Below are 25267 nucleotides of genomic sequence, written 5' to 3'. Positions count from 1 at the left end.
TTCAACAGCTGTTTTCTTTGCTTGCCAGCTTTTAGGGAGACTTCTTAGAATCTTCTTCACTTGTTCTTCTTCAGTGAAGTTCTTACCGAGTCTCTTTAGCTCATTGATTATGTTAGTGAATCTTGCATTCATCTCAAAGATGTCTTCATTATCATTCATCTCAAACAGCTCATACAGCCGCATATGTTGATTCACTTTGGACTCTTTGACTTTGCTGGTTCCTTCATAGGTCACCTCCAGCTTCTTCCAGATTTCTTGTGCTGACTCACAACCTGAAATCTTATTGTATTCTGCAGCATCTAATGCACAGTGAAGCATATTGATAGCCGAAGCATTATTTTGCAATTTTTTAAGGCCATCCTCTGACCACTTAGCCTCGCTTTTGACAGTTTTTACACCGTCAATGATTTCATAGGGAACAAAAGGGCCTTGGACTATAGCTAGCCATGCACTCATATTTGTTGCCTGAATGAAGTTTTCATCCTGTTCTTCCAAAATGTATAATTAGATCCAAAGAACAGAGGAGGCCGACTAATAGATAATCCCTTAGGAAGTATCTGGGTTGTTTGATTTCCTAGAAGGAAACGAGTGATGTTCTCAGCCATTACAGGGATCAGCTCAAGATAGTTTTATCTTGAATAGTGAGCTGTTAGGCTCTGATACCACTTGTTGGTCCCGTGTAACGTAATAGGATTAGTTCCAAGGGGGGGTTAGGAACTAATGTAACTTTTTCTCTTAATAACGCTGACTTAATTGAATGTTTGATAATTTAACTCAGTTTCAGGTCGGCAAGACTGAGTGTGGTGTGAGATAGCTGTAATCAGATACTGACTAGAGATGTTTCAGTTGTGAGTTGGGAAGTAACACTTAAGTCAGTTTCCAACTCAACACTCAGATTGCTCAGCTTCAGCTTGTATAGATTATTTACTGAGTAAAGTTAAGCAAGCTACACATACATATATATATATATATCAAGAGAAAGGGTTAGAAGTTAATCAGCAGACTTATCCTGGTTCGGCCTCTCCGCCTACGTCCACTCCCCGGAATCCCTCCGAGCTTTTTCAATCCTCTATTGAGCTCTTTAAAGGTAGAGCACAAACCTTTTACAATAGCAACTGAGTATGCAAGAGTACCGTCCTCTATTCGTCTACTCAATCCTATCTACCACTGAATACTATAACCGAGTACTCAGCTTCTCTCTACCACTGAGTACTATAACCGAGTACTCGGCTTCTCTCTAACCTTTTACAAATGATACAAGAATTGTTCTCACTTAATGAAGAACAGTTTAGATGAATACAATCACTCTAGACTTTTACACAATGATTGGAGTTTGGTGTAAGGGCTTGCTTTTTCTTTTCAGACAGCTTCTATTTTGACTTAGTGAAGATTTGCTTCTGTCTGTTTCTCTTGTATGTGTGTTTTTTTATCCAAGTGATGAATTTGCCTTTTTATAGTAATCTTGAGGCTTCAATGATTTGAGTCCCGACATAGCCGTTGTGGGGAAAACGGTATTCTTCGTCATCACTCGGCTAGCTTTCAGAGCTACAGGCCAATCCTGTCTTTTGTTTCGGACAGGAGTCAGGTTTGTCTTCTTATGCCAGATTTTTCTTCATATGCCAGATTTGTCTTCTAGCAAAAGTCAGATGGTCCATGCTCTTTCTCGAAACGGTCGTCAGGACAGATTTCTGAGGCTTCTGATTTGTTTCAGAAATTTGTCAGACCTTGTCTTCCAAGTGGACGGATCATTGACGCTGACCTGACGACTACTCAGCTTGACTCAGCGGCTTCGCCTTCAAGATTTTCTGAAGAAGACATTTCTTTCGCAAGGCTGAGTTGCATTCTACTCAGCTTCTGCTGTGTGACTTGCTCTTGCTGACTTTGTCTTGTCTTTTCTTTTATAGACTTTCAGTTCCTGTTCTCGTTAGTTAACTTACTCAACATTGAAAAAACTCATTAGTACAATTAAATCAAAGCACTTAAATTTAATTGTTTAATCATGAGATTAACTTAAATAATTTTGTCAGATCAAAATCATGTGGAAAGGTGTTTCAACATTACCCTTCAAGAAGCCTTAAACTCCTTAGATGTTGATTTATGGCAAGAAGCCATCAATGATGAAATGGACTCACTAGAGTCAAACAAAGTTTGGCACTTAGTAGACTTACCACCAGGTTGTAAATGGATCTTAAAAAAGAAACTAAAACCAGATGGTTCAGTTGATAAGTATAAGGCTTGCCTTGTAGCTAAAGACTTTAGACAAAGAGAAAACGTAGATTTCTTTGACACATATTCACCCGTTGAGAGGAATGATATGGGTTTGGTGGTACGGCTCATGGCCAAGCCCATGGCCATTGTGGAGAATTGCAACCCCAACTAGGAAAAAAATGGTGTTGCTATCCGTGGTAAGAAGTCCGGCCGCTGCCTCGGCCCCTGTTTCGCGATTGGTTGTTCCAGACGTCGTGAAACAATGTTGTCGGGATATGTGATTTGATATTAGATATGGCTAGAGCCGAATGAAATTGGTTTTCGGAGTCCAACATGGTTGGAGAAGAGAGAAAGAGAAGAAGAAGGCTGAATAATTGAGAAGAAGAAGAAGCAGTAGAGGATGGCAGGAAAAGAGAGAGTTTTGATATCCTGGAAATCTGATACCATGAAAAAATTTGTTTTCTCGATTAATTCTTTTCAAATATAGTTTTTATACAAAAATATCCACACAAACAATTCCTAACATCTAGCACTCTATTTGACTTCCTAATTTATTTCAATCTCCATAATTTTAATAGCTCTCTATTTGACTATGAATTGTAACCTTCCTAATTTATTCGAATCACCCTAATTACAACATGAAAACAATAAATATAATATATTTTCCTAATATTTATCAATGTGGCGAAAATAATGCAGTACATATATTTCTAGGTAAGCCATTTCTTGCAACCGCAAGGGTAATCATAGATGTCCAAGATGGTAAATTTATATTAAGATTGAAAGAGCATAGTTGAGGATGTGTTTGTCAAGGTGGACAATTTCATTTTTTCCACCGACTTCATACTCATCAATACAACGAAAAATAATGCAATACATATACTTTTAAGTAAGCCATTTTTTGCAACCGCAAGGGTAATCATAGATGTCCATGATGGTAAGTTGATATTAAGATTGAAAGAGCATAACTGGGGATGTGTTTGTCAAAGTGGATAAATTCATTTTTTCCACCAACTTCGTATTCATCAACATAGTGGAAGATAATGCAGTACCTACACTTCTAGATAAGCCATTTCGTAAAACCGAAAGGGTAATCATAGATATCCAGCATGGTAAGTTGATATTAAGATTGAAAGAGCATAGTTGAGGATGTGTTTATGAGGATGGATAAGTTTATTTTTTCCACCAACTTGATATTCATCGGCGTGGCAGAAGATAATATTTATACTTCTGAATTAAGCTATTTCTGAAAACCGCGGGGTTAATCATATACGTAGATGGTAAGCTGATATTAAGGACAAAAGAGAAAACTTTTTATTTATATGACGTTACGAAATAGCCAAATTACAACATTGAACCCTGAATCTTGAGTGCCTTCTATATTTACTTTGTTTTTTACAAATTAAATTTTACTCTGCTTTTTCTACCATTGGATGAGCTTACTTTATCAAAATTCGTCACCATCCAATGGTGGAAAAAACAAATTAAAACTTACTTTGTCAAAAACAAAATAAACTTAACCTAATCCTGTAATTTTATTTTACCCTTTTGATAATTCTTGTAATTGTGGCAAAAACTTGAGGGGTGAGATGTGAAAAATGAACCGAAAATAACTCCACATTCCATTAAAGAGAAAAGAAATTAAACGGAAATACGTTTGACTGCCCAAAATCGACTTTTTACAATTACTATTGTTCGTCTTCTTCCTCGGTTTGCCTTTTTTAATATCTGAAAAGGCTCTGTTTTGAGCTAACATTAAATACAGTCTCCTTTCGGCTCTGCCCCCCACTCTCTCTCTCTCTCTCACCTTTCATTTTCCACTCTTTCTTCCTCTGATTCTCGCCGCCATTACCATACCCCTTTTCTTTGTCCTTCTCTGCCGCTACTACCCGCATATTTTATTTCTATTCCTATTTCTATATATACACACACACATACCTCTATCTATTTATGGTACCTAAACTTTCCTACAATCAATCAAAGAGAACAAATATGAATACAAAAAAACCCATAAACCCTTAAAACAAGGTCTTCATATTTATTGCACGCTTCCCTCTCCTCTTTCTCTTACGTCCCTAATTCCATCTCCCTTCTTCGGTACTACTGCTGCTCTCTCTCTCTATACCATGTTTATATTCTTCTTCTATTGTGATGTTGAGTTCAAGCTTGGTTATGGGTTTTGTTTCTGTTCTTGATTTTGCTCTATTTATTGCTTGACTTTGTCGTTTTGGTTATAAAGTTTCATACTTTATTTCTTCGATATAGTTGTTTTAATAAGCAGCAGGAAATAGGGGTTTGGTTAAAAAACTTACGTGTCATTAATAATGGCGGAAAAGGATCCAGATTTATCTATCCAAACATTCCCATCTTCCTCTGAGGTAATTTGACAAACACTTTGTCGTCTTGTATTTGTGTGATATTTTGTTGTTATTCACATAAATATTGTTTGTTTTATGGGTTGAACAGGTCGTTGAAGAGCTAAAAGAGCTATGGGGAATGGCTTTGCCAGTAACAGCAGCACATTTAATGGCCTTTTTTAGATCAGTGGTTTCAGTAATGTTTTTGGGGAGGTTAGGCAGTCTAGAATTAGCCGGTGGTGCACTTTCCATTGGGTTCACAAATATCACAGGCTACTCAGTTCTTGTAGGATTAGCATCTGGACTAGAGCCAGTTTGTAGTCAAGCTTATGGCAGCAAAAATTGGGAGCTTCTTTCACTATCTCTTCAACGAATGATCCTAATACTCTTGATTGCAATCATACCCATAAGTCTATTATGGATTAACCTAGAATCTATAATGAATTCAATGGGTCAAGATAGAGAAATCACAGCAATGGCAGCAACTTACTGTATCTACTCTTTACCTGATCTATTAACAAACACTTTGTTACAACCTTTGAGAGTATTCTTAAGATCACAGCAGGTGACAAAGCCAATAATGTATTGCTCATTACTGGCAGTGATATTCCACGTGCCACTGAATTATATGTTAGTGGTGGTGATGAAGCTAGGGGTCCCAGGAGTGGCAATGGCATCAGTGGTGACTAACATGAATATGGTAGTGTTGATGGTAGGGTATGTGTGGTGGGTGAGTGGACGGTGGGAGATGAGATGGACGGGTGGGATTGGAGGAGTATGTGGTGGAGTAGGACCACTAATGAAATTGGCCGTGCCTAGTTGTTTAGGGATCTGCCTGGAATGGTGGTGGTATGAGATTGTGATAGTCATGGCAGGATACCTGGCTAATCCTAAATTGGCTGTCGCCGCCACTGGTATTCTGATTCAGACTACTAGCATGATGTACACTGTTCCTATGGCTCTTGCTGGCTGTGTTTCTGCCAGGGTCAGTATCTCTTTCTCTTTCTCTATCTCTATGTCCTTTTTTCATCATTTTCATATCATATGCTGTGACCACTACTTTCTATTCTATACAATTATATATGATAGGTCACTATAACATAGATTCATGTTCTATGTTCATCTTATGCCTTGATGTTACCATTTCTCTAGTCAAATATGGCCCATCTTTGCATAAAAGTTTACTTTTCTGATTGTCACAACTAATATCTCTAATTCAGATTTAGATGTTGTTAATCTACTCCACAAGTCAAATTAATTTGATAAAATTTGCATACTGATTTTGCACAATTTCTTAAGGGGTCTTGCTAAGAAGACCTGAATTCTTGAGTAGTGAGTTAGTGAGTGATTAGACAGTATTCTAGCTTGGTCCATAGTGATAGACAAAGTAGTACCGCCTTTCAATTGATCAAGCATTTTCAAGTCAACTTTCTTGTTATAGCCATTTTTCTTTTCTAATCATAGTATTCCTAGTGATATGAATATATATTTCTGATGAGCAACGAGCTGGGGTGGAGAAAGGGGCTCCCACCCCTATCAGGGATGGTTCCGGCCCTTTTATCTCTGCAAGATTAGGGTTGGGAGTGTCAACACATCGTGGAAATTATATAGATATTCCTTTATTCGCTACTGATACTAAGGGAAGTTGTTATCTTTATTGATCAAGTCAAAGTAAAGATATGGTTTTTAATGATTCAACACTCTAAAAATCTGTTTGATGATAAAAAAAATTACATTTTGAGAAGATAAATAAAAAAGATAGCAATGATAAAGAAATTGTTAAGAAAGTAAAACTTTGAAAGTCATGCTTTGTGATCAGTTGAGTGATTGCATCACTTTAAGGGACCCCATGTAGATCACACAAGTAATGTGACAAGCACTTGTATGAATTGCCCTTTTTTCTTTAAAAAGCTCAAATTCCATTACTATTTTTTTAACAGACAAAAGGAACCCAATTGGGTTTTTTCTTCCTTGTCAAAACAATACATTTATATACAATACCTGTCGTGTTAAAATTGCAGGTTGGAAATGAGCTTGGAGCTGGCAAGCCTTACAAAGCCAAGCTAGCAGCCATGGTTGCATTGGGTTGTGCTTTTTTTATTGGCATCATCAATGTCACTTGGACTATTATACTTAGAGAGAGATGGGCTGGTTTATTCACCAAAGATACCTCTCTTAAACATCTAGTAGCATCAGTTTTGCCTATAATTGGCCTCTGTGAGCTTGGTAATTGCCCTCAAACAACAGGCTGTGGAATCCTACGGGGCACCGCGAGGCCCGCGGTTGGGGCCAGAATCAACTTGGGGTCATTTTACTTTGTGGGTACACCGGTGGCAGTGGGCTTAGCCTTTGGGCTGAATGTTGGGTTTGCTGGGCTTTGGTTCGGGCTATTATCGGCCCAAGTAGCCTGTGCTGTGTCTATACTGTATGTTGTGTTGGTAAGGACAGACTGGGAACATGAGGCATTGAAGTCTAGGAAGCTTACTGGCATTGAAATGTGTGGAAACAGTGGAGTTGGAGATGAAGAAGGAGAGGAAGAGAGTAAAAGGTTGTTAATGAATGGAAATGGTAGCAGAGTATAAGGTTGGTTTAGTTGATGGAATTGGCATATGTCGTTTTACTACTTTTTTGGGGGCTATGGGATATGTTTTTGTTGTCGTTTAACTACCTTTTTTGGGGGGGCTGATAATGAGAATATTTAGTATTGGGTGGACTATTTGTTTTTGTTTGAATGGGATTGGGGTTGGTGTTGGATGAGTGTTATGATATATATAAAAAGATGTATACTTTTGTAGGGGTTGTCTTGAAGCTGTTTGTGGCCAGAAAGAAAGAATGTCCACCTCCAACAATATATATATATAAACAAACAAGTAAAAGAAGCCTACTTTTTGCTATTTTCTTCAAACTTTGCTTTCTTTTCTAGATATTATTTTAGTACTCACCTCTATAAATATCTAAACTTACTTTAATTGAAAGTTAAAAAAACCTTCCTTTTACTCAAATCGGTGAAATTTGAAGGTTGCAATCTCCTTTCATTACTTGACCTTCTTTAATCTATATTCAAGTGTACCCTTGAATTTGCAGTTAATTACTTTTTATTTTGGTTGTTAACTTAGATTTGCATGATCTGGTGTAGTTTAGGGATAGCAACGGGTTGAGGATTATCTCAGAAAGTTGCAAGACGAAGATGGAAAATTACCGAAATAGTTAAGGATGAGACCAATATAGGGGATATTTTTCTCCAAAGCTGAATTGGAGATTGGGATGTGGAGTGCTATATTTCCTTTGTTTTCTACATCTTTCATGTCTTCGTTTGTCTCTGACTTCTCTGCGTTCTTCCTCAAAATGAGTTTGAAGTTGAAACCCAAACTAAAATCCAACATCAAAAACCAAATTGTCAAGGGCCAGGTCTGGCCAGGGCAAAACCCCGTGCAGCGCCAAGATTTCTCCAAGTCTCGGCCAATCAATTCCTACCGAAGAGGCCTATCCCTTTAAACGTCATGTCACTGCGTCTGTCAGTATTCCGTCCTAGTGGGACTCCCTCTGATTAAACTTCGTCCTAAAAGGGACACGCACTATGGACTAACTCTAGATCCTATAATATCCATAGAGTTCCATCCTATGGAGACATTCACCTCCCTTCACGAATGCCCAATGCTTGACTCTCCTAGTTTTTAGTGGACTAGGATCGATTGTTTAAGCTAGTACCGACTACTGAACTATGTGTGGTAAAGATCCAACCCCAAAGGAAAATAAATCTTAATAATTCGTTAAAGTAAATCTAATCCAAATGAAAGCAGTTTGAAAGAGAAAGTACCATCACCACCAAAAGTCACAAATCCTCTTATCCAAGCCCTTCTCCATTCATGGCATGATCATTTAGAAAATCTTATTATGAAGAAGCGGTCATTAATGGATTTTCTGGAAGGAAGAGATTGAAAGTTTTCTAGAGAGAGGACTTAGAGAGAGAGAAAGAGAAAGAGAAAGATAGAGAGATGAGTGGTAGAGAACGAAGGAATGAGATAAAGGATATTTTACTAATTGCATAATAAGTAGGTTCCACTTTTTTTAATGGGTAGGATTAAAAATGCTGATGTGACGCATTGACTTTGGGTGGACCGATCACAATTACTGGACGTACACCTTAGTGGGAGATCACCAAAAGATTGTACAATTTTGTATGTAAAATTGAAAATTGTACATCAAAATGTGAAATAGGGCAAAGATTGCACACCATGTATACCCATAAGTAAACACATCATTTTTATAAAATTTTAACTTTCAACTATTAGAATTTTGGACGAAAAGACTAAATAGTTTATTTTGAAACAGTTAGACTTTATAATATATATTTTTAATACAAGAACGATATAGCATAATATAAAGAAATTAAGGGAACAATAAATTATTTACATTAGAGTTTAGTGAAGGTTGAGACCTTTAGAGAGTGTTTGGTACATGGGATAAATGGAATGCAGGATTGGCCTTAGGTCTAGCCTGGGTCCAAGGTTTGCGGAGGCCCAAAAAGAGGTGGTATAAGGAGGTGAAATAAGTTGATGTAATTTTAAATTGAAAAAAAAGTTCATCTTATCCCTGATTACTAATGTGTTGTAATTTAAGCAGATGTAATATAGTAAAATATATTTTTTCTTTATCCCTATCCTTATCTAACATGTCAAGCATGAAATAATAATTCTCAATTATTTTATTTTAATTTTTATCTTTATCTCAATCTTTTATCTTTATTTCTATTAAATACCTAATGTCCTGCTAAATTTAAATTGTGTTAGAGATGGCACAGAAGACGAATGATAGAAATAATGTGTTTGGTAGGATAAATAAATAAATAAAAACTAAATACAAGTGGCAAAAGAAGGTTCCAAGGCCCAACACCTTATTGACCTATATTATTGGTTCCACATCTTTAGAGCTCAGTAATTGTCTATGGATTGCAAATGGGGCGAGCGGGGTGGGGATGGGGAGTGCTTCCACATTCCCGTCTCTATCTAGATGAAGAATTATGAAATGAGAAAAACAAGTGTTCTCATTTGAATCTCTATTGGATCCTCGTTCTTTTTTTTTTCTTTTTTTTTTGAATAAATTGTAAATAACAAAATAGTGAAATCTTAACATATATATATATATATATATATATATATATATATATATATAATTAGCTAGGTAAATATAGTCTATAGTTGATAAAAAAAAATGTATCAACCATAATTCATAATAATATAAAATTATCTAAATATAAAAATAAACATCTTTAAAAATTCATATAAATATATTATTTTAAGAATATTTATTAAACTCTCCGTGGGAATATGGTATAGATGGAGATGAGGATCCCCGTGAAATGTAATAGAGATCTCTGTTTCCATCCATTTCCATCGCCTCTAAAGATTTTTTCCTTTCATTCCCCTCTCATGGGAAGAATAAATGAAGATTCATTGTTACGGATGAGATGATTTCATATGTGTATTGGTTTTATTAATATAACATATGAATTGTTGATTTTTGATGATGTGCTATTTGTCATATCAGCAAAATGTAGGTGTTAGTCAATTTTCTTATTTTTTTTTTTTTACGTATAGCATTTTTTTTTTTCAAAGAAAAAAATCATACTTCACAAATATGAAAAGTTAAAGGAGTTGTTTTAGAAGTATTCCATAATAAATATACTTCTTCCATTTAATAAGAACTATATTTTTTGTTTCTTTGTTTTAATCCATATACAGGATTGTCTTAAACTTTTTAGAGGCTTGTGCTAAATATTTATTTAATATTTAATAGAATTTTTTTTAAGTAAATATTGGGTTCATATTTAATAGAGTTTTATATTAAAAAAATATAAAAAGAAATTAATGTATGATAAGATTGTGGATTTTAAATAATTGAATATCTAAATTACATATGTTTCAATATACATAGTGAAATGGTGTAAATGGATCTTATTTTATTATATTATTTTTTTTTCAATTTAAACTAATATTTATATTTGACTAAGCACGTTTAAATTTTGGAGCCCTTATAATTTTAAGGTCATATGTAGAATGGCTCCTTCCACACACTCATCTATCCTCTGTCCATCCATATGCATTAAGGGTCTGTTTGTTTTACTTATTGTTTGTTGTTGGAAAATCTGCTTTTCTAAAAAATAGGGATTCCCTGTTTTTGTAAAATGCTACTTTTCAGGTGTAAAAAGCAAACAGATAGTCACTAACCAAACACCTAAAACTCTCCATTTTGAAGTGAAAAACAACTAGAAGTATGAAAATGAACAACTAACCACTCCTTAATACTTTTTTATATCAAGTTTGCCTTTATTTAAGTTAAGTTGTATTTTATTTTGGAAGAATAAATAAAAATTTATTAATAGATACAATTAATAGAAGTATAATAAAAAAAATCAATTAAAGTTGGCTTAAATATTTAAGGGAATCAAATTGTTTAAACTAGATCTCAAATTTGAATGTTAACATACGCTAAAAAAAACTTCAATTGAAAAAAGAATTCATCTAAAAAATATTCGACGAATTTTAAACCGATAAACTATTTTTTTTATATATATAGAAAAAGTAGAAGAAAGTAGTGGATAGGGATGAATAAGTTTAGCGTATTATGTTGGAGTTTCCTGTTTTAGCATTTTCCTCTTCTATTAATATCCGTTTCCCTCCCTCCCTCGGAAGTTGGAGCATCTTTTTCTTCTTTATCTCCCTATTTGGAAAAGTGATAACTACATTCCATAATTTTTGATTTTATCTTCAATTATTATGTGAATATACATATTTAACTTTAAATGGTGTTACAGTCTAATCAAATAATTTTCAATGAATATATATTATCAAACATCACCTTTCAAAGTATTATTGTTATCCAACATCACCTTATTAAATTGGATGGATGTCCTTCTAACTTGAATTTCCATTTGAGAGATTATAATTATAATTTAAAAAAGGTAATTAATTTATTAGTCTCAATATTTTGATAAAATACATTGTTTAGTACCTATGTTTTTAAAAACACACGGTAAGGTCCATAACCTTTTTTTCAGTGAACTGTTTAGTCATTCCATCTGTTTGTTAAATCTTTTACCGTTTATGAATTCGGAAATGACTAAATTACCCTTTACTATTTATCAGTCAAAAGCAATTCACACTTCTATGTCTTTCTCTTACAACTCGCGCTCACAAAAAATGGAGAAAGGATTGAATCCCTTACTCATAATCGAATCACTCATGCTCACTCTTCCTGTTTGAATTGAAAGTAGAAATCGACTCAAATCTCTCTCGCTTACTCTTCCTATTCGAATTGAAGGTGGAAATCATTTTACTCTCAATGGTGAGTTTAATTTCCTCCATATTCTCAACTCATGTTTACTGCAAACTGTTTCAATGATGACGAAAGATGTTTCTGCTAATTTTGTTATTGTTGTAAATAATGAAGATAATGGTCTTATATATTTGATTTTGTGGTAAAGGGTAGTTAAGGCATTACATTTTTATTTTAAATAGATTTTGACTCAAATCCAAATTGACTAACAAAATCTTCATGAGAGTCTAACGGTAGGGACTAAACAGTTCATCGAGAAAAAGGTTAGAGACCTTACCCTGTATTTTTAAAAATACATGGACTAAACAGTTTATCGAGAAAAATGTTAGAGACCTTACCCTATATTTTTAAAAATACATAGACTAAACAGTATGTTTTGTCAAAATATGGAGACTTACCTTTTAAAAAATTAACAATTGAATTTTAATTATTTATTAAATTCTAAAAGTAATTTCTAGAATTTGGATTTGGATTTGATCTAACTATTGCATTTGAATTTGGTCTAACTATTGAAAGTGAGCAGGAAAAACCCACATAAATGGGTTTATGGGTGTCTTTCTTGACAATATGAACCAGTATGGAAGGAAACAAATATGTATTGTATCTGAAGAAGAATAGAAATTGAATTACATTCTTAGTAAGGTATTACTCTATTTATACTAATCCTCTGGGCTTATTTATGTATAGGCTTTATTCCTACTTGACCCAATTGTATACTAAGTTTCATCTTGTAATTCTTCTATTCTAAGACTCCTCCCATAAGATGAAACTTGGTGTACAATTTTTACAACTCCCATTTTAATCAAAGCCGGAAGCATCGAATGATGACTTAGAGGCTTTGTAAACAGGTCAGCTAACTGATTACGTGTGTATACATGTGGTATAATTAGAAAGCCAGAAATTATATAATCTCTAACTATATGACAATCGATTTCCACGTGCTTGATTTTTTCATGAAAAACCGGGTTCCTTGCGATAGCAATTGCAGCTTCATTGTCACAATATAATGGAATAGGCTTCATGCTCTTCACAGCCATCTCTTCCAGCAAATAGTCTATCCACTTCACCTCGCAACTCGCTTGTGACATACTCCTGTATTCCGCTTCAGCGGACGATTTACTAACCACATTTTGCTTCTTAGCCTTCCACGAAACCATTGAACCACCAATAAATACACAAAATCCAGTTAATGATCTCCTTGTTAATTTGCAAGTACCCCAATCAGCATCACAAAAGGCTGTGATATTTAACTGGTCTTCTGTTTGAATGGGATAAAAAATGCCATAATTCGCAGTTCCTTTAAGGTACCGCAATACATGTAATGCAGCTTGTAAGTGATGTTTAGAGGGTTCTTGCATAAACTGGCTAAGTTGTTGGCTAGCAAAGGCAATATCAAGCCTGGTGAATCCTAAGTAAAGAAGCTTACCTACAAGTCTTCTGTAAACTTGAGGATCTTGTAGCAACTCTCCTTTTTCCGTCAACTGTAATCCGTGAGACATAGGACTGCTTACAGGTGTAGATTCTTCCATTTTTGCATCTTGGAGGAGATCTAACACATATTTCGTTTGAGACAATAGTGTACCTGCATCTGTCTTTGCAACCTCAACGCCCAAACAATATCTGACAAGTCACATATCTTTAATTGTAAACAATGAGTGCAAGTATGTTTTCACATCCACAATATGAGTCTCTTGTGAACTGGTGATTAGGATATCATCAACGTAAATTGTGAGAAAAGTTGATGTGCCATCCACATTCATTTTCGTAAATAAACAATGATCATGGCAAGATCTATGAAAACCAAAATCAACCAATTTTGTTGATATTTCTTTATGCCACTGTCTGCCGGCCTGTTTAAGGCCATATAATGATTTTACTAATTTGCATACCTTGCCTGAAGGACATTTCGTGTAACCATCTGGTGGAGTTAAGTATAGGTCTTCATCCAAGAACCCATGAAGATATGCGTTGTTAACGTCCACTTGGTGTATCGGCCAATTACGAGTTGAAGCTACTGCAATCAATACTCTAACTGTAACCACTTTGGCAACAGGGCTAAAAGACTCGTGATAATCCACCCCCTGAGTCTGATTATACCCCTTAGCCACAAGTCGAGCTTTAAAACGATCTATTTTCTCATCAGGCAGATATTTGATCTTGAAAATCCATCTTGCATCAATGCTCTTTTTATCTGGAGGTAAGTCAGTGAATTCCCATGTATTATTGTTTTCAAGAGCCTGAAGTTCTGCATCCATAGCTTGAATCCATCTAGCATCCTTACAAGCTTCTTTGTAATTTTTCGGTTCTCTGTCTCCTGTAACATTTAACACAAAAGTAAGAGAATCCTGGGAATTAAGTGAAACTGCAGGAATTTTCGAATTTGGATTTGGAAATGGATTTGTGGCTTGGGATAAACAAATGAAATCTTCCATCCATTTTGGTTTATGAGTTTTTCTTTTATCAGGTAAAGGTTGAGTTAAAGTGGGAATGATTTGAGGTGTATTTGACTCATGAATTTTTGTAGTGTGTACAGATGGCGAATTGGTAATTGAGGAATGGACAAGTGGGGTTGGACTTGGTGGCAGAGAGGTGTTTTGGTTCAGGAAAGTTTCAAAAAAGGGACTGGCATTGCCGAAAACATAAGATAGTGGGTCCTCCAGGTCCACTTGAAGTGGATGATTATCAATATGCTTCATTTGAGAGAAAGGAAAAAATTATATCCTTGAAAACCACATCCCTTGAAACTTGTATTTTCTTGGTAGCTATATCCATCAATTTGTATCCCTTTTGACCTTCAGAAAAACCAAGGAAAATGGCTTTGTAGGCTCTTGGTTCAAACTTCTCTTTATGTGGATGGTTGTTTGTGTAATAAGCCAAACATCCAAAAGGATGGAACTTTAGGTAATTGGGAAGTTTGTTGTGAAACAGCTCAAAAGGAGTCTTCCATTGCAAGATTTTAGTTGATAAAATATTTACCACAGCAGCAGCAAGCAAAATGACTTCTCCCCAGAATTCCTTTGACAAACCAGATTGAAATAGGAAAGCTCTAGCAATGTTTAGTAGCTGCTGATGTTTGCGTTCAACCACTCCATTTTGTTGTGGAGTGTATGCACAAGAACGTTGATGAAGCACACCCTTATTTTGAAAATAATTCTGACACCGAGAATTGACAAATTCTGTGCCATTATCACTTCGAACTATTTGAATTCTAGCTGCAAACTGCTTCTCAACCATGTTAAAGAAAACTTCAATAGCAGATGGAACTTGAGATTTATCTTGTAATAATACTACCCACGTCATGCGAGTAAAATCATCAACTAATGTTAGAAAATAACGAGCTCCTGTTTTAGAAGGTATGTTGTATGGTCCCCAAAGATCCAAATGAATCAATTGTAATATGTATGTAGTAGTAATAGAACTACGAGGAAAAGGAAATCGATGTTGTTTTGCACTTGGGCAAACATCACACACAATATCTTTATCAGTAAACACAATGTTTGGGATATGACTAATGACTTCATTTGAAACATGTCCTAGTCTAAGATGCCAAACACTTGGCCTTTTATTTTCAGTCATGAAAGAACGATCAGAAAAGAATGCGCTTTCTTTACTAAGCGTAATACCCTCCATTCCAGTAGTAGTAAACGAATCTGCACATAGCTTGTAAAGACCCTCAGACAATCTTCCAACCGCTATGATTTTAGATGTTGTCAAGTCCTGCAAGTAACAACAGTCATGATGGAATGTTACTGCAATTTTGGATTGTTTTAGTAAATGTCCTATAGATAACAAATTGTATCTAAAGGATGGAATATGCAAAGTTTCCCGTAGTGTTAACATAGGGGAAAGCTCTACATCGCCAATATGTTTGACTGCTTGACTGCTTCCATCAGGCATATTTACCAACCTATTTCCTTTGACTAATCTATGATTTTTGAATAGAGTCAAGGATGAGCACATATGACTTGTTGCTCCACTATCCAGTATCCACTCAGTTTCAGTAATAAGAGGAAAGGAATTCACATTACCAGAAAATCCAGCGAAGGCAGAGAAATCAGTTGTAGGTTGTTGTGATATTTGATTTTTCCCTTTTAGCATTCTATAGACTTCCTGCAACATGTGTTCCATAGCCTTATTATCAAGTTTTTCTTCCCCCTCCTCATATGCACATTCATCAATTGGTGTGGACTTGTTATCGGTTGCAACCGCTGCCATATGTGTTCTATTCGAGTTGTTCGATCCACCTCTATTGCCATTAGGTTTCCCTTTAGTCTTCCTCTTGCTAGGATTCTTGAACCAGTCAGGATATCCGATAAGTTTGAAGCATTCTTCCCTGATATGTCCTGTTTTTCGACAGTAAACACAAAACTTGTCCTCCTTCTTCTCAAAATCTTGTTGTTTGTGTCTATTGTTATTAGAGGGATGACTATTAGAGAGTTGATGCATAGTGTAATTAGCAAATTCTAGGTTCTGATCAATGTGAATTTCTTTCTGCTTTTCGATCTTAAGGACCATAGAAAATGCTTTGTTCACAAGAGACAAAGGATCAAGCAACAAGATCTGATTAATCACGGGTTCATATCCTTCATTCAAGCCAGTAAGAAATTGCATCAAACGATCTTCCTCATTCATATCTAAGATGCGTTTATAAGCATTGCAAACACATTCTCTAATAGCACCACACCGACATTCAGGCAAGGGTCTCAATAGACTAAGTTCATCCCATAGTTTCTTCAAAGCAGAGAAATAAGAACAAATAGATTGGTTACCTTGAATTGTTGTGCAAATCTGCCGTTTTAGTCTGAATAGCATGGGTGAATTATTATCACCGAATCGTTGTTCCAATTCTTTCCATAAGGAGCGAGCAGAAGATGCGAAAACAAAAGATTCAGCAAAATCTTTGTGTATTGAGTTCAAGATCCATGCTATTACTAAACAATCATTTTCTTTCCATTCATCATATGCTGGAGTTTCCTTTTGTGGAGGAGGATCATCGGAATGGATGAATTTCAGTTTCTTCTTCACAGTTAGGGCTCGCACCATGGCATGTGACCAAGTGAAATAATTGTTGTTGGTAAGAAGATTACTAACCAAAATTGCTCCTGGATTATCATGACTGTAGCACGATTGCGCCTGATTGAGGGGCAGAGGAGGATTAGGTTGATCGCGATTGCGATTATTGTTCTGCATCTGATCGTTATTGAACTCTTCCGCTTCAAAGAAAGAGTCGTCTTCAACCTCAACTTCTTCTGATTCTATCGAATCAATTTCTTGATCAACAATTGTGTGTTCCTCCACTATTGATTTTGGATTTCGATTTTTTTTCGGCTTCCTTCCTACCATGGCTCTGATACCATCTTGACAATATGAACCAGTATGGAAGGAAACAAATACGTATTGTATCTGAAGAAGAATAGAAATTGAATTACATTCTTAGTAAGGTATTACTCTATTTATACTAATCCCCTGGGCTTATTTATGTATAGGCTTTATTCCTACTTGACCCAATTGTATACTAAGTTTCATCTTGTAATTCTTCTATTCTAAGAGTCTTCGAGTGTGTCTTTGATATGTTATTGATACATGATAACATAACACATATGTGGAGTAAAACAAAAAAGAATTATGTATAAAATATAAAATTGACCCAACTTGTTAGCTTTAAACTCATCAATTATACCGTTTATGATGTTAAAAACGAGTCTTTACTTATAATAATAGAAGTATTTATGAATTTTAAACCTCTGATGTTTTAATTATGAATAACCTTAGATGGAAAAGTAAGGAAGGATATTATAAAGAAGGGATAAGAAGACAAATAGAGAAGTTCTGAATTGATGATATCAATACTGGGCGCTGTTCAATTCACCCTTGCCTTGCCTGAGGGGTCACTCTGCTCTTCTTACTTTTTCATCTGTTGTTCAGTCTCTTTCTGCTCCATTCAACAATATTTTACTATTCTTAACCCTCTTTTTGTTTTGCTTTTTCTTTATAACTTTGTTAATTGATTTATTATAGTAAACTTTGTTTTTTTTTTCTGACTTTGTTTTGCTTTAGGAACGGAATAATTTTGTCATTCATCACATAAATCTAGCTTTTTGAAATATCATAAATTCATTCTTGGAGAAAAAAACTATAAAATCGATTTTGGATGAAATGTGTTTCTCAGCGTTGTGCCAAAAAATTTCAAGTACGGTTTACTATTATTCCATCACTATAAAATTACGTGATGTACTTTTGGATTGTAATTTAATTATTTATATATATTATTATTTTTATGAATAAAATAATTATTTTTCTTTTTTTTCAAACAAAAAACTTCCTTACTAAATTATAAATAACTAAATAAAAAACACAAGGATCAAGCAATTTATCAAATTAAAAGAAGACGGTTTTTTTTTTTTTTTTTGAGAATAAAAAGAAGAGGGTTGTCTGTAAAAAAAAAAAAGAAGAGAGAGGGTTGTTATTTAAACCAAAATAGGGTCAAAATCTAGCATAAAGATAGAATAAAGTACGTAGAAACCCTAACAAACCACAGCATTCCTTCCAAATTAATGTGGCAGAGGCATACAAGAACAATGTGTGTATAGGGATAAGGGCAGAAGGGGAAAACAAATTTTACCATAATCGTACAAAATTGCGCAATATTATCCCCACGCTAGATGCCCTAGCTTAATTTACTCTTTTTCAAAGGGTATTTTTGTCAATATTTACTTAGAAAATGATAGTGATCAGGGGTGTAAACGAGCCGAGCCCTTTCGAACCGAACTTTGATGAACTTTGATCGAACCGAGCTTTTATCGAGCTTCTAACGAGGTTTAACCAAATTCATCATGCATACATAGAATAAGTAGCGTAGAAAACAAAAAAGTTTTATAATATACTCCATATGAGTTTAAAATATTTATAAAAAAACAATTATATTATTGTCGAGATTTCAGAATAGTAGATGGTACTTATGTTCGGAAAACACAAACTCGGAAAAAAAATTCAAACAATGAAATGTATATTAAAGTTTGTAACGTATTTTGTTCTTTATCAAAACCGAATTGTCTAGTTAAAGACTCAAATGTCTAAACTTTTTTGTGTCATTTTTTTGATGGATTAAATCTTATTTGAGTTGTGAATTATGATGAAAACTAATAATAACCAATAGAATATATAATAATTATATATGAAATATATATAGTAATTAAAAATAATCGAGCCTGCTCGCAAGCTTTCGAACCGAATCTGAGGAAACTCGATCTTAGCTTGTGCTCGAGCCGAGCCGAGCCCTATCAAATCGAGCTTTGATCGAACTTTCACCGAACCGAGTTCGAATAGTTCGCGAACTACCAAGACTCATTTACACCCTTAAGAGTGATAATGATGAATTGAGCTAGACTAATAGTATGAGAGCAAAACTGAAGTAGGGTGCCTACCATGGGGGCAACATTAAATTTAAGGTGACAAGAGTAAAATTGATTCTTAAAAAAAATTTGATATTCATTGATAGTCCTTGGGGGCAAATTTAGCACTCATATATATATATATAATAGGGTGAGTATATATATATATATATATATATATATATATATATATATATATATATATATATATCCTTATATTTATTCGTGCTACATGCCTCAATATTAAATAAATTTATATGTGCACGTATGTCCCTATATAAAAATAAACAGTAGGTTCCTATATCAAATAAACAATTAAATATATCATCATATTTTTCAAATGATATCAAATATAATTCCACATCGCCTCTACCTCACATGCCACTCCATTTATATCAAATAAAGAGCATATTACCTCACATGTCACTCCATTTATATCAAATAAACATCAAAATATGCTCTTGTAGTAATTGTTAAGAGATAAATATACCCGAAGTGGTATGATGGCTAGATTAACAGAATTATGCCAATTAACCTTACTGTTTAACTTATGATATATTTGTCTGTCGTTAACAATTACGAAAGCATATTTGGCTATTTATTTTAACCATGTTTGACAAATAATTGTTAGTTGTTAGCTATATTAGAATATTACATTAGTTGTTAGCTAATTACTTTTTAGTTAGCTAATTTGACTAACTAGTTTGATTAGCCGATTGTGTAAACTTGTTTAATAAAACTTAGTTGATTGTTAATAGCTATTTGTGTAAAATGACAAATAAAGAAATGCTAAAACCTTTATTTGAGATTAAATGGTAAAAATTAGAGGTAAAAATGTCTTTCAAAATAGATGGGGTAATAAGCTAATTGAAAAAGATGAAATTAGCTTTTTGGACCCAATAAGCTCTTTCAAACATCTCTTCACCGACCACCACTATTAGATGTTTGACTAGTTAAAACCTCTAAAATAGCTCAAACCTCAAATTTTACCCCAAAAAAGCTTTTTAACAAACATGGTCTTTTATATATATATATATTAACTCTATGGCTCTGTTTAGCAAATAACACATTAGATGTTAACTGATTACTTTTTAGTTAGCTAATTTGACTAGATGATTGTGCAAACTTGTTTAGTAAAACTTAACTTATTGATAATAGATGTTTGTGTAAAATGGCAAATAAGAACATAGTAAAACCTTCATTTGGGGTTAAAGAGTAGCAATTAGAGTAAAATTATCCTTAAAAAAATTAAGCAATAAACTAATTGAAAAGACACCTACAAATAGCTTTTTCAAAATTAGCTTTTTGAACCTAATAAACTCTTTCAAACATCTATTCATCAAACAACACTATTAGAGATTTGACTAGTCGAAACCTCTAAAGTGGCTCAAAGTCAAACCTCTAAAGTGGCTCAAACTTCTAAATTTACTCCCAAAAAGCTATTTACCAAACATAACCTACATAAGAAATCAAAACCCACCTTAAAGTAAAGGCAATATGAAAATCAGCTTCAAGTCGTGAAAGTGAATGCTTTTCCTTCAGATTGGCGAGAAGAGGCAATGGAACAGTGAGAGTAGAGGTGTTGATTAATCATTACTACATGTAGTTGTGAAATAGGTAAAAGAAAATGAAAATGAAAAAATTAAAACTCAGAAAGCCAGAACAGAGCTCACCAATTTAGAATGGAATACTGGGATTTCAAGATTAAACAAGAAAGTCTAATTTTTGCCCTTGAAAATTTCATGGGACATGTTCAAATGTCAAATGGAATTTTTTTAGGTTTTAGCCATTTAAAAATGACCAATAACTACAGCAAAATAATACAAAAAAGAAGCTGACAGAATTAGTATCTCCTGTTCTGCTTCCAATAACTAAAAGCAATTAACTTCTAAGTTTTAGGGTAACAGTTGTCAGAAGTTAATTAGCTAATAGTTTTTCCACTAAACAGCTTCTAAGCACTCCGATGTCTGCCTAGTGCCTATTCTTTCAACTATTACCTAAATCTGCCAACACAAGATCATCATACGCTATATCCAAGTCCAAAGAACATAAAAATCATTAGTAACGATTTGTAAACTCAAGCATAGACCCTATTTTTCAATGCAAAATCATCACATAAAATATAATTTTGTCTACATGACTCTATGGTAGAAATGTGAATTAGGCTTTTTTAATCGGTAAGCACTAAATAAGCTATGCTCATAAACTTTGAAATTTTTTGTGGGATTTCTTTGGGTTGCACTGGTTAGGAACTTCGCATACCTACTAGGGACTTCTGTTCCTCAGTAAACTATTTACCTGTGGTACAAACCTAGCCTTTGTTCAGAATTATCTATTTAAGAGTATTAGTAGTCCTAGAAATGATGAATCTTTAGATATAATCTAGCAACTTTGAGAGACCTTGGTTATGAAATACTGAGGAACTAGTTATTGAGGTATCTATGTGCAGTCTCCCTTTCCGCTCCCCCTGCCCTCCTTGCTGCAATATCCTCTATTATCTACTCTCAACCTCTACGTATCAAGTTCAACACTTACACCATTAAACCTCTATGAAAGTCTCAGTGGTAAGCATAGGAAATATCTAATGGTAGCCTAGCAAGCCAGATTTCACCATACCTAATGTCCAGAAAACTTATTTTCATATTTAAGCAACATAGTCACTCTTTACCCTTTAGTATCAATTGTTTGATTTTTTTCCCAAGTTAATCTCTACATCCAAAACCCTTCATTACTGCTAGAACCTAAGATCTCTCATGCAAAACTGTTGCCTATCAATTATCATAAACAGCAGTAGGCATAGATCTGTTCTACAACCAAGTCATACATCTATCTATACCATGGTATGGGAAATTAAATGGCTTGTTTTTCAAGCCGTATATCTTTTATAACAAGAGAGAGCCTCTACCAAATTATGTGCAACGAACTTTAAGCTAGTAACTCAGTAAGAACAGTCAAAGTACCTGGTATGAACATAGAGTTTACGCTTGATGCAGAATTAGATAAATTAATGAAATCAAACTGTTGCACAATTAGATCTCATTGCCTCAAACTGTATGACGATGCGAAATTTGACCCCCAAAAAAGGCCCATCTTCAACATCAGCTATTATTTTATGGTAGTTATCCTTAGAAGTCCAGATCATTAACAAGAGGAGGATAATTGAACAAACATTTGACTTTTCTCAATGTACTGCTTACATAGAGTCCATACTCCTACATTGATGATTCTACGAATACCCAGTGTTTCTGATAGATCTGTTATTATGCACCCACAGCAGTAAAAAGGCAAAAGTTAGATTGAAATTGCAGTATATGCTCATGTGTTATTTGTGTGTAGTACTGTGTGTTAAGTTAGTTAATGTTGGGTGGTTTGTTATGTTAATTAGATAGCCTTATAAGGTGCAGTTGTATTTGGTGGTTACTCATAAGCAGTAACACCAAATACTCTTTATATTCTCAAAGTGAATTAATGGAAGTGAACTATTGTCATCAAGAATTTTCATGAGATCGAAGGGTTCTCTGTATGGCCTTAGCACAATCCAACAAATCAGAAAACATGGAATCTAGTCATGGGATGGGTGAAGTTCTTTTCATTTGTTGGATTTTCTTCCTTTTGAACCTATGGTGGAATGTGATAAGGGCTCGTTCGGGAGATCCCCTAGAATTCATGAATTTCTTGATAACAAAACTGCACTTGCATTAATTCACCTCCAGAGAACATGAGCAATTATTGCTTATGAGTAACGGACAAATACAACTCTGCCTTTATAAGGCTGTCTAATTGCCATAACAAACCTAACATTAACACAAACTAACGTGACACACGGACACACAACATAACTTCACACGCGCATTATATAATGCACGAGCACACACAACAAACTCAATCTGACTTTTTCTTTTGCTTTTTTATTGCTGTGGGTGCACAACATTTGTCAAATAAATAGAAAATTAATTTTCTACTCTAGATATTTGTTCTAAGCTCAACAAAAATTATTGAAATAGTAACTGCAATACAAAATGTACAAGTTTGTTGGCAAGTAAAATATCCTGACTAGGAAATAACGAGGTTAAAAAGCCAACCTGCCTTTGTTTTCAATAGATAAACGAGATCACGATGTAGTTGTCCTCTTTTGTGTCGATAATTTCGTCTTGCTCTTAGTCAACCTGTCTCGTGAGCTTGAATGGAAATTTTCTTTGGACATTTCTTTTCTCTTAAAATCTCTTGGTGGCGCTTTATCCTTGGTTTTCCCATAGTGTTTCTGGACCAAACTTTTCCTTCCACCATTTACGGAAGACCCCTTTGCATTCAAGTTCTTCCTATTTGTTCTTGATAAACTAGACCGAGCATTTCCATGAGCACGTGTTCTAATCCTACCTTCCTCCTCCTCCTCATTATCATCATCATCCTCATACTCGAAATCAGAATCTTTATCATTTGTCTCAGTACCATTCTGATCATCATCTTTTTCTCTTTGGTCTTCAGATTCATGGGATGGCTTCTTCTCTTGTTGTTTGCTTCCACCCAGAGCACCAACTTTTTTGCTATCTTCAGTCATTATGTTCATTAGATGAGCATACTGATTTCTTATTTTCGCCATTGGACTCCTCTCATTAAGCAATCCCCTCTTATAGGCCTCCCTTAAAACCACAGTATAAGTTCCTCCTTTACTTGACAAGTAAAATATCCCAGGATGGTGAATCAATGCTCTCTTCAACCTTGGGCAGATTCCTAACCAATTTCCTAAATTCAACAAAGTATCCTTCTCCACCTTCTTTGAAACAAAAAGACTAAGAAGTTCGTGTAAAATCCCCACTGCCCACTTGTCGGATTCATCAGTATTAGGTCCAAGGTGTGTCATATTCTCAAATGGAGAAATATAAGGCAACTTTTGCCACTCATCATACCACTTCTTCAATTGCTTATCAACCTCAAAACCCTTAGTAAATTTCATAGGAAATGCAATAGGCATCCCCTTTTTGTAACCCATTTTTCCACTTGTTGCCTTCTTCTCCATCAAGGAAGTAGACAATTCATTACTCCAACAAACCAACTCCAATTCCAAATCTGAACTCAATCCAGATGACAAGTTCTTACTACCAATCGCACGAAAACAGTCAGGAAAGTCAGGAACCATGCTTTTCACATAATCTTCAGGTAAACCCAAATCCCATTTTATATCATCAAGAACAGTCAATGGTATTTTATCAATTCTAGAAATCATTAACAATTTTAAGAGTCTATTAGCGACATCCTGCCTATAATTCTGGCTCTGATAAACTAACTGCTCGTCAGCATCAATATCAAGTACCTGTGGCGTGAGCTTGATGTGAGGATGGATAGTAATGCCAGCTGGGAAAAACTCTTCGAAAATTGAAGGGTATTTCCGAATGAAGTCGATAGGGCGAATGGGGATTTTAAGGGGCTCCTTCTGTTGAGCGATTACTGAGAGAGGAAGCGATCTTGTCGGCTCTGATTTTATGAGGTTCTTGATGTTCATCAGGGACTTCAGGTGCTTTTCTCTCTGCACTGCATGGTCAAGGCCCCGGTCGCGAGGGTGTTTTACGGAAGGAAAGTCGGAAATGCCACGGTGGTGTTGGTAACGGCGGCCGCGGCAATGTTTGGGGAGAGATTGGAAAAGTGATTGCATTCTTTGGTGGAGTAAGGAATGAGCAGAGATCCTAGGGTAGAAGGGGAGGGAGGTTTAAGGAGGGCTTTTGTTTTTCCCCTTTCTTTTTTACATTGTATATTTTCATATATATCAAATTAAAGAATTTTTTAGATTAACACTTCATTTTTCTTAATTGGTAAAAATGAAATTAATTTGATTATAATTACGGTGACTTCTATGATTATTTTGTTTTTGACAAAGTAAAACTTACTTTGTTTTTTTCACCATTGGATGATGGTGGACTTTAACAAAGTAAGTTCATCCAATGGTGGTAAAAACAAAGTAAGACTTACTTTGTCAAAAAC

At 34.7% G+C, this 25267-nt stretch overlaps 2 protein-coding genes across 5 annotated transcripts; one reads left to right on the top strand and one right to left on the bottom strand.

Annotated features, from left to right (window-relative positions):
* The first annotated feature begins 3959 nt into the window (after positions 1-3959).
* Positions 3960-7459, top strand: LOC136201540 (protein DETOXIFICATION 54). Of its 2 annotated transcripts, XM_065992231.1 has the most exons (4): positions 3960-4305; positions 4474-4586; positions 4675-5550; positions 6587-7459. In XM_065992231.1, the coding sequence occupies exons 2-4, from the start codon at positions 4533-4535 to the stop codon at positions 7145-7147; spliced, it is 1491 nt and encodes a 496-aa protein (XP_065848303.1). In that variant the 5' UTR covers positions 3960-4305; positions 4474-4532; the 3' UTR covers positions 7148-7459. The 2 variants fall into 2 exon arrangements, with proteins under 2 accessions (XP_065848303.1, XP_065848301.1); XM_065992229.1 differs by having other exon boundaries at positions 3960-4586.
* A 14740-nt stretch (positions 7460-22199) lies between these two features.
* On the bottom strand, positions 22200-25008 carry LOC136200957 (protein WHAT'S THIS FACTOR 9, mitochondrial). 3 transcript variants are annotated; one of them, XM_065991460.1, is made up of 2 exons: positions 23374-25008; positions 22200-23205 (listed from the first exon to the last, which is right to left on the bottom strand). In XM_065991460.1, the coding sequence occupies exon 1, from the start codon at positions 24939-24941 to the stop codon at positions 23403-23405; it is 1539 nt and encodes a 512-aa protein (XP_065847532.1). In that variant the 5' UTR covers positions 24942-25008; the 3' UTR covers positions 22200-23205; positions 23374-23402. The 3 variants fall into 3 exon arrangements, with proteins under 3 accessions (XP_065847532.1, XP_065847531.1, XP_065847533.1); XM_065991459.1 differs by having other exon boundaries at positions 22205-22545; XM_065991461.1 differs by having other exon boundaries at positions 22205-22545; positions 23378-25008.
* Positions 25009-25267: the final 259 nt, after the last annotated feature.

Source organism: Euphorbia lathyris, chromosome 7, assembly GCF_963576675.1.
Source record: "Euphorbia lathyris chromosome 7, ddEupLath1.1, whole genome shotgun sequence".
Taxonomy (NCBI): Eukaryota; Viridiplantae; Streptophyta; class Magnoliopsida; order Malpighiales; family Euphorbiaceae; genus Euphorbia; species Euphorbia lathyris.
This window is presented reverse-complemented; position numbering and strand designations above follow the sequence as displayed.

Excerpts from the sequence above, each read along its gene's own strand:
- LOC136201540 (XM_065992231.1), top strand. The coding sequence starts at position 4,533 with ATGGCGGAAAAGGATCCAGATTTATCTATCCAAACATTCCCATCTTCC. Across the intron at positions 4,587-4,674 it reads CATTCCCATCTTCCTCTGAG|GTCGTTGAAGAGCTAAAAGA; the intron begins GTAATTTGACAA and ends TGGGTTGAACAG. Across the intron at positions 5,551-6,586 it reads CTGGCTGTGTTTCTGCCAGG|GTTGGAAATGAGCTTGGAGC; the intron begins GTCAGTATCTCT and ends TTAAAATTGCAG.
- LOC136200957 (XM_065991460.1), bottom strand. The coding sequence starts at position 24,941 with ATGCAATCACTTTTCCAATCTCTCCCCAAACATTGCCGCGGCCGCCGT.